The sequence below is a fragment of the Hyposmocoma kahamanoa genome, unplaced genomic scaffold (assembly GCF_003589595.1).
Source record: "Hyposmocoma kahamanoa isolate Upper Pololo Valley unplaced genomic scaffold, ASM358959v1 67, whole genome shotgun sequence".
In the NCBI taxonomy this organism is placed as follows: Eukaryota; Metazoa; Arthropoda; class Insecta; order Lepidoptera; family Cosmopterigidae; genus Hyposmocoma; species Hyposmocoma kahamanoa.
Window position 1 is genome coordinate 6,184,034 of NW_020653855.1, and position 15,023 is coordinate 6,199,056.

The window sequence follows — 15,023 nt, forward strand, 5'->3', positions numbered from 1 at the left end:
ATGTAGGCCATACAAATATTTCTCCCGGCCCGGGAATCGAACCCGGGGACCTCTGCGTGGCAGTCCGGTATGGTAACCGTTCGGCCACGGAGGCAGTTAATTTAAAATTATTTGTACACATTCAACATTTACAATATATATTTTTTTTGTTTTGAAACATTAGAGATCGAGACTACCTCCATGAGCTAAACGGGTTACTACCACGGATTTTTGTCATCCAAGTACGCAGAAGTTGTATAATAACCTTTAGTATAAAGTTTTTGTTTCACTATAGTTTTAAACCTCGTGAAAGGTAAATTTTGTATATCAACCGGAATCTTGTTATAGAAGCGTATACATTGCCCCTTAAATGATTTTTTGACTTTGTGAAGACGACTATCAAGAACAGCTAGTTTATTTTTATTCCTCGCATTAATGTTATGTCTGTCACCATTTTTCATAAAGAAATTATTATTCCTATTAACATAAATTACATTTTCATAAATGTACTTTGAGGATAGTGTAAGAATGTTAATACAGGCTATAATAGAACGGGCGTAGGGAGGCAAAATCTCTCCTGTAAGGCAGTGGTTCAATAGTTCATAGCAAGTCTTTGAACAGCGTCAAAGGGCTCAAGTTGGCAAATTGGAGATTCCGCCCAAAGATGGCAATAGTATTCCATGTGGGGACAGACTTGTGACTGCTAAAGTAGCAGTCTCTGCTCCATGTTACCAAATATTTTTAATTAGAATAGAATAGACTAGAATAGAAACCATGTATTGCAACTCCACATTATAAAAATGACAAACGAAAAAAAAAGACTTGAATAAATAAAACAGAAATAACACAAAAAATAGCGTAAAAACCTTAGTATAATAACGCAGTAAAATAATTTAAACAACAAGTTACTTAATACTATACTGACATGTGCGCGGCTGTGGCGTGTTTAAAAAGATCCCATTCAGTTTAAGTCGCAATGAAAAACCGTTAAACATTATGTTTATATTTTTTAAGTACTATTTTAAATAGGCAGCTAGAAATGTTGTCTATTACCTGAAAATATTATCGTATTATATTTAGGATCATTTTCAAAAAGTTAATTATAATTTTACAATAAGTAACTAGGTATGCCTCATAAAATACCTCATTACGGTTTGTTTACGTTTAGTCTGTCTTTTGTGAAGACGGACTAAAATGACGGTTGATTGGGCAAAAGTGTTGCCCATTTGCGAGCAGCTCGGCTGAGTATTGGTCACGCTTATGGAATAAATAGCCGAACTGGTTTTATTAACCGACTTCAAAAAAGGAGGAGGTTCTCAATTCGACTGTATGTTTCTTTTGTAGGTATGTTATGCGATAACTCCGGTATTTGTGAATCGATTTTCATGATTCTTTTTTTTGTTGGAAAGAGGGTACTTGCATAGTGGTTCCATTTCATTTTGATGAAAATCATCCACCTCTAAGGGTGGCTGATCACGCATGAACATTCATTTTTACAAATAGCGCCTAAATTTTACTCAAGGAGCAATTATTTTAATGGTTGGTTTTGCTATTCTCCAATTCAAGGCGTTTTTCTCTCTCAATATACTTTGAGTAGTGAGAACCGATTTTTATTATCTCCAGTGTCAAGTCCTGTATAGTGGCGAACTAGGGGATATTTCAATAAAACTTAGCAAATAGACGTTATTCCATGTACTTTTGAGGTCGGTTTTTTTAGTACTCCGTACTGAGATTATTTGAACCATCCTCGACTCATTATTTATCCTATTACTGACCACGAGTTCATTTGAATAGTCAATTTTTGTAAGTTCATACATACATACACTGTATGTAGAACCATGTCTATTAAAAATACAAAATGGAGACATATTTTAAAGGTTTTCATTTTAATTCAATACAGATTATCAAATCCGGCTGTTCTTGTTAAAATGAATACGAATTAAAATGATGAATGAATAAATGTCAAAATAGGAATAAAGAAGGCAATAACGCAATTAAACGACGTCGTAACATTGGCAGTTCAGTCGCATTTGGCAAATTTTTATCTTCTTTCACAATCTATCGATAACACCTACATAACTATTTAAAATTTTATGAAAACTGGCAACCCTACAAATGTCGTTTTACTCCGTCCTCATAAAAAGACAGATCATAGTACTGTACTGAGGGGTAACTCTAATGCGTAGCGAGAGGTACTTCTAAGAATGTAAACTAGGATTAACTTCAAAGATTTGGTTTATTTCACGTTTTTTACATGGTTTATACCTTCGGTCCAGGTTGTAATATGTAATATGTCAAGATCTTCTGTTTTCTTATTTCAATCCTTAACATTCTAAATATAAAACTATAATCACTACCTATATTCAGCCAGCAATTCTACTCATAGAGTAGAGCCTAGTCTACAGTACCTAAACCTTTGTAGTATAATAAATTTATGCCTGCTTCGGCGCAAATGTCTTGCACCTATAAGGTGGTACATTGACTTTAGAGGCTGCATCTTATGCGAGGTGGTTCTGCAGGAAAAACCATTCACTCAAATTCGTTAACCTAGAGCGCAGCTTTCAGCCGATACCTCGGTTTTCATCAATCTTGATGATAAGCTGGAGTAATTTGTACTTAACGAGATTTATTAAAAATACATAAATCATTTATTGTCTCCACAAACAGTGCTTGTAAAAATAAAATAGACGCTTTACATAACATTAAAATATAATGTGGTTGTGGAGGCTGGTCCGCGAACTAGGAGAACCTGTATCTCGGGTAACCAGGTCTCCACTGACTGGTTTATTATCCCTTCTTTCAATATCATGATAAAATCTGCAAAAGGAGAAAGATTTCAGTTCCGTTTTCTGTTGCCAAGTGACGGGACGAACAAGTCGTGCACCTGGTGGAAAGAGACACGAGAAACTTAGCTCAGCTCGCGTAGCCGGGGCATCTTTTCACACTTCGGTTCACACCGCGAACATTTTTTTTGCGCGGGGAATCTTCCTAGGATACCTCTCCGCCGCGAGGGCAGCTTCTACCGGGTAAAACCCGATGGTGGAAGCATCCGGGATCTACTTTACGCACCTGAATCGCTTCAGCACCTAGGAGGAGCTACGTCCTCTCCCTCCCCTCCTCACGACGAAGCGGGCCCCAGCGCCTCGTCGTCCTCCTCACAGCTGCAATACTTACCGGCGAACGAAGCCCCCACTCAGATCGGCCCTCTCCCGACCACGGTCGGCGACCTCCGTCTGAAGCATCACCGCTTCACAGAAGGAGACCATTGCCACATGATTCTCTTGATCCGCCAACATAGCCGCTACAATGCCTGGCGTAGAGAGATCTCGCCCGATCCGGGCAACCAGGATGTTCCGCTCGGAAGTCCACGCGGGGCTCCCACAGTTCACACCGCGAACTAAGCTAATCGAGCTAACTTAAAAAGTGTGGCTTTGCCGCAGCGGCAGTGCCGCAGAGCTTTAGATCGTATAGATCTGAGAGTCTCTGCATTGCGACCGTCAACCTGAGACAAGTCCCGTGCGCCTGTAATTTCACCACAATTTCCCTTACCGTTTAAAAACGGAACGCAGTAATGATCTCATACTGCGTTCCGGTCTGGAGCTCCACAGCATTTTGATACATACTGTTACATAATTTGATACATAATTTGTTACATACCATATTGCCGAGAACAGAAAGTTGTCCTTTCTTTATGGCCATAAACATTTTTAACTCGCTACCCAGTGACCTAAGAGTGTTGCCACTAAATTCATTTAGACATAAATTAAACGTAATATTAATAAACTATTGTTACAACCCCGTAAAAGTGTTTCTGGGCAGCAAAAATAACGCGTAGAATATTGACATATGAATGTTTATGTAATCTGTAATTTGTGAAGTAGTTTAACTTATATAATTAAATAGGACAGTAAAATTGTAATGACAGTATGATATTGACATCCTAGACATGGTGTAATTTAAATACTTTGACATGATCATAAATATTAATGTAACAATCTGAATGATAACCATAATTTGTAGTATTTAAAAATAAATATAAATATAAATAATACTATTTTGTTGGAATGAGGGTACCTTACCATTGGTTCCATATAAATTTGAAAAAAATATTCCACATCTAAGGATGGCAAATTAGGCGTTTTCAATAAAACTTGGCAAATATATGTAATTCTACGAACTTTTGAGGCCTGTTTTTTTAGTACTCAATACTGAGATTATTTATTTTAATATTTCGCCTCATCCGCAGAACAAAGACCTATGTGTAAGACTACTTGTTCTCAGGATATAGTGCATTTCGTTCGTTCTTTTTAGCGAGTGGATGTCAGATCGACCGTTGTTCTATTTCATATCTCCGAAACGAAATTGATATATAAAATTCTCAAAACACCTTTATATAGGCCTTGGTTTGAATAACGAAATCATTCTCGTAACGTACTTAATCTCATTTCTCTATATAATCACATCCGACTCTGTTCTTCGGATGCGTCGATTTGTCCGCCATTATCCGATGTCCGAAGGTTCAACGAGTTACACGTTCTACGTGTGCGTCGGTGAGATTTTTATGTTTATTTTTAAAAATTTTTATTTTAGTTATATATTTTGTTGCAGCAGTAGAGCTTGTGAAAGAGTTCGTCCAGGGAAAAAAAAAGAAAAAAAGGGAAGTACTGCTACCTTACCTATTTCTGCCGACAAGCCGTACTGTAAGCATTACTGTCTTCCGGTTTAGAAGGGTAAGGGAGCTGGTGAAATTACAGGCACATGCGACTTGTCAACTTATATCTCTGACTGACGGGCGCAGTGGCAGTGCACTGCAACTGTTATGGACAGGCGTGTCACTTACCATCAGGCGCACGACTTGTTCGTCCCGTCACTTGATATAAAAAAAATATGTACATCAAATTGTTTCGTACCCAAAAATCGCAGAAATAAACCTTTACATTTCATGTCATGCCAGAGTCTCGAATTGTACTATTGTCTGACACTTGTCTTCTTCCCCTTAGCAAAGTCCCGTGATCAGCTGTGGAACGCAAATATGTGGTATTGATGTACGATCTATCATATTAATAATGCATAATCCGTCTATAGAAAACAAACGTTTGTTATAGAATTATCAGACAAAAACAATCTTGATGGTTCTTTATTGATTTTGGACTTAATTATTTACTAAATGTACAGTTGAGTTTCCCGTGCTATTAAGTGTTTAGCCCTCGACGTAAAATGAGGGGAGTTATAATAAGTTAAAAGCCTTTGTCTATGTACTTGTCAGAGGCATCGTAGCTTCCAACGAATTGACTGATTTAAAAGCGATTATTTTTTATGATCATTTCGTCGCTTAATGCAAAACCGCTGCATTACAAAAAAATTTAAAAAATGTTTTTACTGCAAAAATGTGTTTAAAAACGGTCAAACTTTAATACTACACGACACAGCACCTAGCGATTTTGCATTATAAACAACGGAATTACGCAAATGCCTGTTCGGTATCTGCACTTTCCTGATTAACTTTTGAGCTAAACAATCCTTTTGTGGGTTGTGTCTATGTTTACAAATATATAGAACATTAAAATACGCATCTTTTGAGTATAAATACATTAATACACGGGTATTTAAAAGAACTCCTTGTGAAAGGGTTTGTCCAGAGAAGTACTGCCACCTTACGTATTTCTGCCGCCATGCAGTAATGTGTGCATTACTGCGTTCCGGTTTTGAACGGTATGGGTGCTGGTAATATTATAGGCACATTGGCCTTGTCAACTTAATTCTCAGAGTGACGGGCGCAGTGGCAGTGCCCCTCAGATCTTTGCGATTTAAAGCTCTGAGTGGCACTATTACTGTTATGGGCAGGCGTGTAGATTATCATCAGGCGCACGACTTGTTCGTCCCGCTACTTGATGTTATAAAAAAGTTACTTTCCATTTCTTTAAATTTTCGAAACTTCTGTGAGATAACTTTGAAAGCTGTTCACCATTTATTCCGGAACAGAAATACCGCTTTGCGCTTGATTAGGAAGCTCTTCTCGGAAGTGAATTATGGCACAGTAATGTAGAACAAGGCCGCACTTTCTTATCGTAAGTACTACCAGTAAAGCCAACACGTTACCACCTTAAGCGCGTTTTCTCACTGTAGGCGGGCTTGAAAGCTTAATATAGTGTGGCAAGGTATTCCTGTAGCTCATAGTGATACCCTGAAGTATCTTGGCGTGTATTTGGACAGGCCCCTTACTTTTAAGAAGAATTGTGAAAGCGTCAAAGGGAAGGTACACTCACGCAATAATTTACTGCGGCGTTTCACTACCACCAAGTGGGGAGCTTCGCCTAAGGTCATGCGTACGCACTGGGCTGGTATTTTCCTTTTCTGCTGACGAATACGCATGCCCTATTGGAGCCGTTCTACCCATGCAAAATTAGCAGATACAGCCTTAAATGAGACTTGCCGGATCATAACTGGCTGTCTTAAGCTAACCCCGGTAATATTGCTGTACTCACTAGCTGGCATAGCTCTATCAAACATCCGCAGAAATGTAGCGGTATCTTGAGAAAGAGCTAAAATGGCCATCGACACTCGGCACCCTATGCATGATCAGTTCACAGTGCAACAGAGACTGAGGAGTCGGAAAAATTTTGTCAACTGTGTCGATCCTCGAGAATTGGCCCGGCTCAGGCGAGGTGCAACCTTTGGCGCGAAAAAGTACCATCTACGTTTGTCCCGCCTTCTGAGAGTCTTCCTCCTGGACATGAATTGCCATGGCCGATCTGGACGTTTATGAATAGGCTTCGAACTCAGGTTGGTTGGTTCAAGCCTGGACTGCTGGTGTGGTGCGACTCAAACGATGGCCCACCTCAGGTCGTGCCCTGCGTGCCCTAACACTTGCAAGCTTGATAATTTAGTTGCAGCTATTAGTGACGCGGTCGGCGTAGCTGAGTTCTGGGCTACAATAGTATAATGTATGTCATCGATACGATAAGAAGTAAAAGACTGGCTTGCTATTGCCCATAACATATAGTTGTAATAAACAAAAAATGACACTTCCGATGCGTCCCTAAACTAGTAATGCTTCAACTTCGGTGATATTACAACATGAAGTATTTAAAAATATAATATTCAAAACGTTCTACTATGTCAGCCGGCCCACGCATGCCCTAAATTATTTTATATTGTTCAGCCCTCTAACGATCGACCATTTTGTCTATAGGCTGATGTTACCACTTATTCCCCAGCGCCTCCATCATGACTTTTAAATGACAGTGGGACAGTTGTCGCTAGGAACAGCGTAAAACAATTCTGTACAAAATGTTTTTTAGAGTTCGTCCAGGGATTCTGCCACTATACTACACTGTAGGTACTACTACTGTATAAAATCGAAAATACTTAGGGTAGGATGGTCCACAGTGAACCAGGTGTACACTATGAATCGCGCCAGTAACTCTTAGGGTCGTATTCTAGAACTCTACTCAATGCTCAAGTCAGGATTGCACAGGAAACATAAGCACTGGAAATACGACCCTAATGGCAGGGACTTGAGTATGATTTCGAGTGCTTTAAACCATCCTCAAATCCTGACTTGAGCATTGAGTAGAGTTCTAGAATACGACCCTCAAACGCTATATTGATATTTGGTGCAAATAGCATCAGGTGGGCTTCTACTTTAGGCACTTCTCTCTTCCCAGTCATATTTTTTTTATATTATCAAGTGAAAAACAAGTCGTGCGTCTGAGGGTAAGCTACACGCCTGTCCATAACAGTTGCAGTGCAAAACAGAGCTTTAAATAACAAAGATCTGAAGGGCATTTCTACTGCGCCCGTCACCCTGAGACATAAGTTGACAAGTCCCATGTGCTTGTAATTTCACCAGCACCCTTTCCCTTCAAAACTGGAACACGGTTATGCTGACATTACTGCATGGCGGCAGAAATAGGTAATGTGGCAGTACTACCCTGGACGAACTCGTTCACAAGAAGCTCTACTGCTACTAAACTACATATACTCGGGAGCGTCGACGTTTTTTAGTTTTTACCAAAAAAACTAACAAACACTCGCGAGAAGAATTTATGTAAGCAGTAGCTACATAATAGTAGATGTAATAGATTGGCCATCAATGCACTTTTTATTGAGGTAGTTAAAATTAGCAACAGGTTATTAGGTACGTTTCTACATAATCTCTTTCATTTTGTATATAATTAATACACAGCGTGTTGCATTGATTCTTATTTTATATATTGAATGGCTAAATGTGTGATACATTATTCTGTAAACATTACCATCTAGTATTGTACAGGGTCAAGAACACGTCAAGCTTGACACTTAAGACACTATGCCGCTTGCAATAAGAACAGTCCAAAGTGTCAAGCTTGATGTGCTCTTGGCTGTACTTAGTTACCATATTTAAAGCAATAAATGATTTCATTTGATTACGTCAAAGGTGTTTTCTTATACTCATGTAAGTCATAAAAATATAACGAAGTACATAGAAACAAATGATGTTTATGTGAAGTTTTATAAGGTGCCTATTTAAGCAATTTAATTAATACAGTGAATAGCGACATCTCTCGCCAGGACTGGTAGCTGTAAAGGTACTAACTGGGTAATAAATCTGCAATAAATTTCTCATAGATGGCGCTACGACTAAAAAGTCGTTGAAAGACCAAGTATGAAGACACGACGCAAGCACATAGAAAAATTCGTGAGGTGCGTTGGTTCGTTCCGTGGCTTAGTTGGTATAGCGTCAGCCACGGTATGCAAGAAGACGTCGGTTCGAATCCGACCGGATCGAAGGAATTTTTTCTGAGTGTTCGATCTTTGTATTAATAATTATAACAAATCTTTAATTTGTCTCCTGAAAAATTATCATTTTGCGGATGAGGCTGATTTTTCAACAAAGAAAGTTGACACAATGGATTCTAGATTGCATAATCCACTGCAAATAGCGTCCATGAGCATGTTGTCGAAACAATGTAAGGAAATTATGACATTTCTATGAAACGTAGTTTACAAAGCAGTGGTTGCTGATCCTTTGTCTGGAATACCGTAATCGTAACCTTACAGTTCTTTTAAACCTTCAATTTTTATTATGCCGTAATTGTGCAAGCTAGTAGACATTCTACCTGATTTATTTATTTGTTTGTTGAATTGCACATGTTTTGTTTTTAAACACACTAACTCGTAGCCCCACACTATGAAACCCTGTGTCACGGGTGCCATGGTCACACACATAGACAACCACAAATTACACCCAAACTCACGAGAGAAACAAATGTAGGGTATACAAATAATTCTCTCCGCTCGGGAATTGAACCCGGGACCTCTGCGTGGTAGACAAGCATGCTGTTGACCGTTCGGTCACGGAGGTTACCTATAAATACACCTTATAGACTAACATACATAAAAATATAATAAAACACTATTTATTTACACGTATGGACTGCGACGTGTAACGCAACGTGGGTGTCCAGTAACCGACCTCGAAAACGTCTATACATGATACTCTTCGGCCAAAATTCCTCCTTCATGAAGGTTGACAGATGTTGAGTTGGTGCTCTCACGACACATGTAAATAAAAATTCACATTGTGGCGGGATCCCAACCGCTCGACTTTCAGACCCGCACACTGAGCAGACTGCAGACTTTGTGGAGTAACCCCCTGTTCACACGGCATTACACTGTACGTTCTTTTGCAGTATTCGATGTGCGTTTGTATGTGTGTGCGTTTTTTGCAGGACAAACACCGCGTGAACGGTTCTATATCTAATGTATGCGCCACTGTTTATTCGGTTCGAATTTGTACTGCAAAAAACATGCAGTACAATGCCGTGTGAATCGGGTGGTTACGAAGCCGTGACACGTATAACAATGTCGTCGTTATTGCTGGACTTAATAGATGATTAGGGACAAAGGTTACGGCTGGTGTATTTTTTTTCTTTTCCACCTTTTTGAAACCGTCCTCGTCGCACTGGTCTACGTCTACTCCTCTCGGTTGTACTGACGTCACAGCTCCAAGGTAACCTATCACAAACTCGAATTTTTTTTTCCGAAGTAACGTTTGTTCGAATTTTCATTACACTGAAAACCGAATTATAACGGTTCTTTCAGGATATGTTGGATGTTTATCGCAAAGACACGATTAGGTTAGGTTAAGTTAGGTTTAAAAGAAAAAACATTTTTCTCTCAAAATTACTTTCGAGGTAATGAAAATTCGATCAAACGTTATTTCTGGAAAATGTCATTTCGGACTATTAACAGGTAATCAGCTCCAGAGATGAGGTCTCGGTTCATACTTCTAGATATTACATACATGTACCTAGTATTGTTCTTGTATGTATTCCAATTATGGGTAAGCTCGTATCTGGTCCAAAATGCTCACTTACAGAATATTAAAACTACAAATATTTAAGAATTTTGCATACATACATGAGACTAAATTTATAAAAACAAAGTAAAACCAAAATTATAATTAAAATTAAATTAGTTAAAAAGTCATTATCATTTTTTTTAATATACTTAAACTTCAAATTGTAAAGAAATGATAATATTAAATCACTTTTCAATTTGCCACTCAGAGCATTAAATCGCAAAGATCCGAGGGCCACTGCCACAGCGCCCGTTACCCTGAGACATAAGTTGACAAGTCCGTAATTCCACCAGCACCCATAGCCTTTAAAACCGGAACACAGTAATGGTCACATTAATGCTTGGTGGCAGAAATAGGTAAAATGGCAGTACTTCCTCTCAATTCAAAGCAAACCACGTTATTCTGAAATATGACTTCGGTGATTTTACCATCCCAGTCAGCCGTGACAATGAGGACCCGTAAAGAGCTCCAAAAGTTGGAACTATAGTTTCTTATGTGTAAAGGTTAGAATCAGAATTCAATGAGGTATGTCTTTCTATCTATAACGGCAGTCCACCCTACCTGGCCTTGTGACGGATTTTTACTGTCCACGCCACGGACGTGGTGACATATGAATCGATAATACATTACACATACCTATACAGCTGCTACATAGAAATACTCACGGTAATAGCTGTATAGGCTCTGTATATACATAGTTCCTCTACGTCGAGTATCCGTGGTTCACCTACGGTGTAACAATGTGGGGGAACAGAACTGAATTTCCCTCAATTTTGACATTAAAGAAAAAAATTATGCTCCGAAAAAATAAAACTGCCTCCGTGGCCGAACGGTTACCACGCCGGACTGCCACGCAGAGGTCCCAGGTTCGATTCCCGGGCTGGGAGAAATATTTGTATGGCCTACATTTGTTTCTCTCGTGAGTTTGGGTGTAATTTGTGGTTGTCTATGTGTGTGTCCATGGCACCCGCGACGCAGGGTTTCCCTGGTGCGGGGCTATGTTGAGTGTGAGCGTTATTATTATTATTATAAGAATTCTAGCCAACATAGATATTAACCGAAAGTTGGAAACCCTATTTCCAAAAATACAACATTTTAATTTTACTTGGTAAATTTTTACATTTACATTTTTATTAGCAGAGCTCATCGTGAAAGTGTTTCTGCAGGGAAGTACTGCCACTTTGCCTATTTCTGCCGCAAAGCAGTAATGTGAGCATTACTGCGTTCCGGTTTTGAAGGGGTAAGGGTGCTGGTAAAATTACAGGCACATGGGACTTGTTAACTTATATCTCAGTTTGACGGGCACAGTGGAATGCCACTCCCTAAGAAATTTGCGATTTGAAGTTCTGAGTGAGTCACTGCAACTGTTATGGACAGGCGTATAGCTTACCATCAGGCGCACGACTTGTTCGTCCCGTCATTTGATATTATAAAAACAAAATTTTTGAATCTTATAAGTTTATTAGAAAATATACTAATCTATTAAGAGGGAGCAGAGGGAAAATTCCTAATCTTCGATTTGATTTTAGAGGAGTATATCCACTTTAAAGTTAAAAATAAAATATTGTATGAGTAACTACACGACATATTCAAGCGTAGATATTAATCAGAAACATAAAACAATAAAGTTTCCTCGATAGATAAAAATCACGAAATGACCTCTAATTTTCACATTTTTTCGATTCATCCTCGAAATGCTACAGGTTATTAGGACAAAAATTGGATAATTAATTATATTTATGTATGATCGAGAACTGTCACTACGGATTTTATTTTAATCCCTTTAGTTTTAGAGTTATTCCGCTAAAACGAATTTGGTACTTTTAATGCGCAAAATTCAACATCTCCTGTCGCATGTCACGCATATATTTGTTTCACAAATTTGGACGGAGCCAACGTCAAAACTTTTTTGGCATGCGAGCTCTTAAAAATGGCGAGACATTACACGTACACACTTTTGTTTTCGACACCAAAACAGGCTTACGTTACCAAATTCGACCCTGTCTCTCCATTCATCATGTTCGTTTGTAATGTCTATAAAAATATTTAATAAGTTACGAAACTCCATAAAAGAAATACCCAGTGACAACAGTTTTACACCATATTTGAAAAAAAAAAAAATAAATTAGTAAGTAATATTTACAACAGTGTAAACGAATATTTAAATTAGAAACAAATATGTTCATATTAAAATAATTTATATATACCATTGACTTACAATTATATGGACATAGGGTCCGCGCTAAAAGGTGTCCGAACTTATAGGGCGTTAAAATCGTATACAGAGCGTCATTCACGCTTTAGTCTTCGTTTGTTCGTCTGACAGCGAAGCGAGCAAAATTAGACAGTACTGCGATGACATTACAATTTAAATTCAACGTTTTAGCTTTTTCATATTCCTTTACATGTCACTACGTTTAAATAGGTTGACTTGGGACATTTTTTTCGTGGTTTTTGTATTAGACCCGTCGTCCATTTATTCGTAAGACAATGATATATACATAGTATATCTAGTAGACATACAATATACGCAATATTTTATTATATTTTTTTTTGTTAATAGCACTTATAGATATTTATTGTTGTTTCAAGTTAATAATATAGTTTCAGAATAGTTTATTTGGGATTTGGGAATGGTCATCTTGTACAAATTGTATTTTATTTCTTGTCCAAACACCATTGTTTAGAGAATTTATTTGTTGTTAAAATGTTTATTAACTTGATTCAAAAGGTAATTGAAATGATGTCCTCTCTGTGTATTTTCGTTGGGCCCAAAGGGTGCCAAAGCTTTAAATTTAAGGGTGTCCACCTGCTACATTGTAAACTTTTGGAAAACAATGAAGCATTGAGTATTGAGATACATTTTGGAGATTTTTCAAAACTGCGATAATCCCGGTTACGCTTCCTATTCCCTTTACATCGGGTTTGGTAATAAATAATACAGTTAAACCAAATAGTTAAAGGCACTGAATAAGACTCAACGTCAAGGTAGCGCTTGCGTTAAACATCTAAGCAATTTTAGAATAGAATACGTTTATTTGCCAGAATATAGTAATTAGGTACATTGCATTCAATCTGCAAGCAGATGTGCAATTATTAATTTTATGTACGGTTTCTATAATGCAAATTGGTATTTGAAAATGTTAAGTATTCCTTATTATTGTAGAAGCAATGTCTCAAAAGCAATTTTGTCAATTGTAATTTAAAAATATGTCCAATATTTTATTTCATATGAAAAATTATTGATAATAATTATGCAGATATTTAAGCAGTTTTTCTTGTAAATTACTTTATGGCAACGGGGTTGGCACAAAAGATTCATATTTTTTGCGCTAGTCTGCCTTTGAATAATTCCACCACGTGTTTTTAGTAGCAGTAGAGTTGTGCACGAGGTTTGCCAGTGAAGTATGAAGAAGGGATACTGCCACTCCGCCTGTCACCCGCTGACAAGTCTCATGTGTCGAGCCATTTTAAGGCGAGCCTACATTTTAGGAGATGAGCGTGGGGGATCGCCTCTCGCGTTCATCAATTCGCGCATTAAAAATTACAACAAGCGTCGACAAGCGCTCGAAGGTGATTAACAGGGCGGCGGGCGGCGCGGCGTGTCGTCAAACCACTGAGCAATTTTCAAATTTAGGGATAAATGTGTGTTGTTTTATTAATATATATTTATTGGTTATTACCAATAGGGCTTCAGTTGAAAACCAAAATTTAGCACGTTCTTTTTAGTACCTAAAATGAAATACATCCATACAAAAATTGTGTGCAAAGATACGTTATTTTACGACGATGTCGTCGGGGACATTGCAGATCCGCGTATGTAGTATTGGTAAAAAGCGCGTATCTGCCTAAACCAAATTTCACAGGAGAGGGATTTAACGTTATTACTTTGTTATTTCAATGGCTACGACGTTCATTTTTGCACAGTGAGCATTAATTTATGTTGTACTACGGACTGATAACAATACATTCTCATAAATCACGCTAATTTGGTTGCCACGACATTTACGCGGATTTGACTTGGCCACTTAATTACCGAAATGGAAACTTATAATCAAATGCTAGTTACGCGTAATTGCACGATCTCCAATGATATCGAATTCATAAATAATTCGTTTTAGATATTTATTTTAACATGTTTTTATGGTGTAACAAATTAGCACATTCTTTAATGCCGTGTAAATATAATTTTAACCGACTTCAAAAAAGGAGGAGGTTCTCAATTCGACTATATGTTTTTTTTTGTATGTATGTTACGCGATAACTCCGGTATTTGTGAACCGATTTTCATGATTCTTTTTGTTCGAAAAGGGGGAATTCCATAGTGGTCCCATTTCATTTTGAAGAAAATCTCTCTAACCTCTAAGGGTGGCTGTTCACGCATGAAGATTCATTTTTATAAATAGCGCCTAAATTTTACTTAAGGCGCATTGACTTACAAATAAATGGACGACGGGTCTAATACATAAACCACGAAAAAAATGTCCCAAGTCAACCTATTTAAACGTAGTGACATGTAAAGGAATATGAAAAAGCTAAAACGTTGAATTTAAATTGTAATGTCATCGCAGTACTGTCTAATTTTGCTTGCTTCGCTGTCAGTCGAACAAACGAAGACTAAAGCGTGAATGACGCTCTGTATACGATTTTAAAGCCCTATAAGTTCGGACACTTTTTAGCGCGGACCCGACGTCCATAA

General features: G+C 38.0%; 1 protein-coding gene across 1 annotated transcript in view; it reads left to right on the plus strand.

Annotated features, from left to right (window-relative positions):
- Positions 1-6,526: 6,526 nt before the first annotated feature.
- The window catches only part of LOC113232157 (anoctamin-4-like), a 58,027-nt gene continuing 49,530 nt past the window's right edge, over positions 6,527-15,023 (plus strand). Inside the window, exon 1 of the mRNA XM_026466795.1 lies at positions 6,527-6,639. Within this exon, the coding sequence (XP_026322580.1) occupies positions 6,527-6,639 (113 nt within the window). The remainder of the gene's footprint in view (positions 6,640-15,023) is intronic.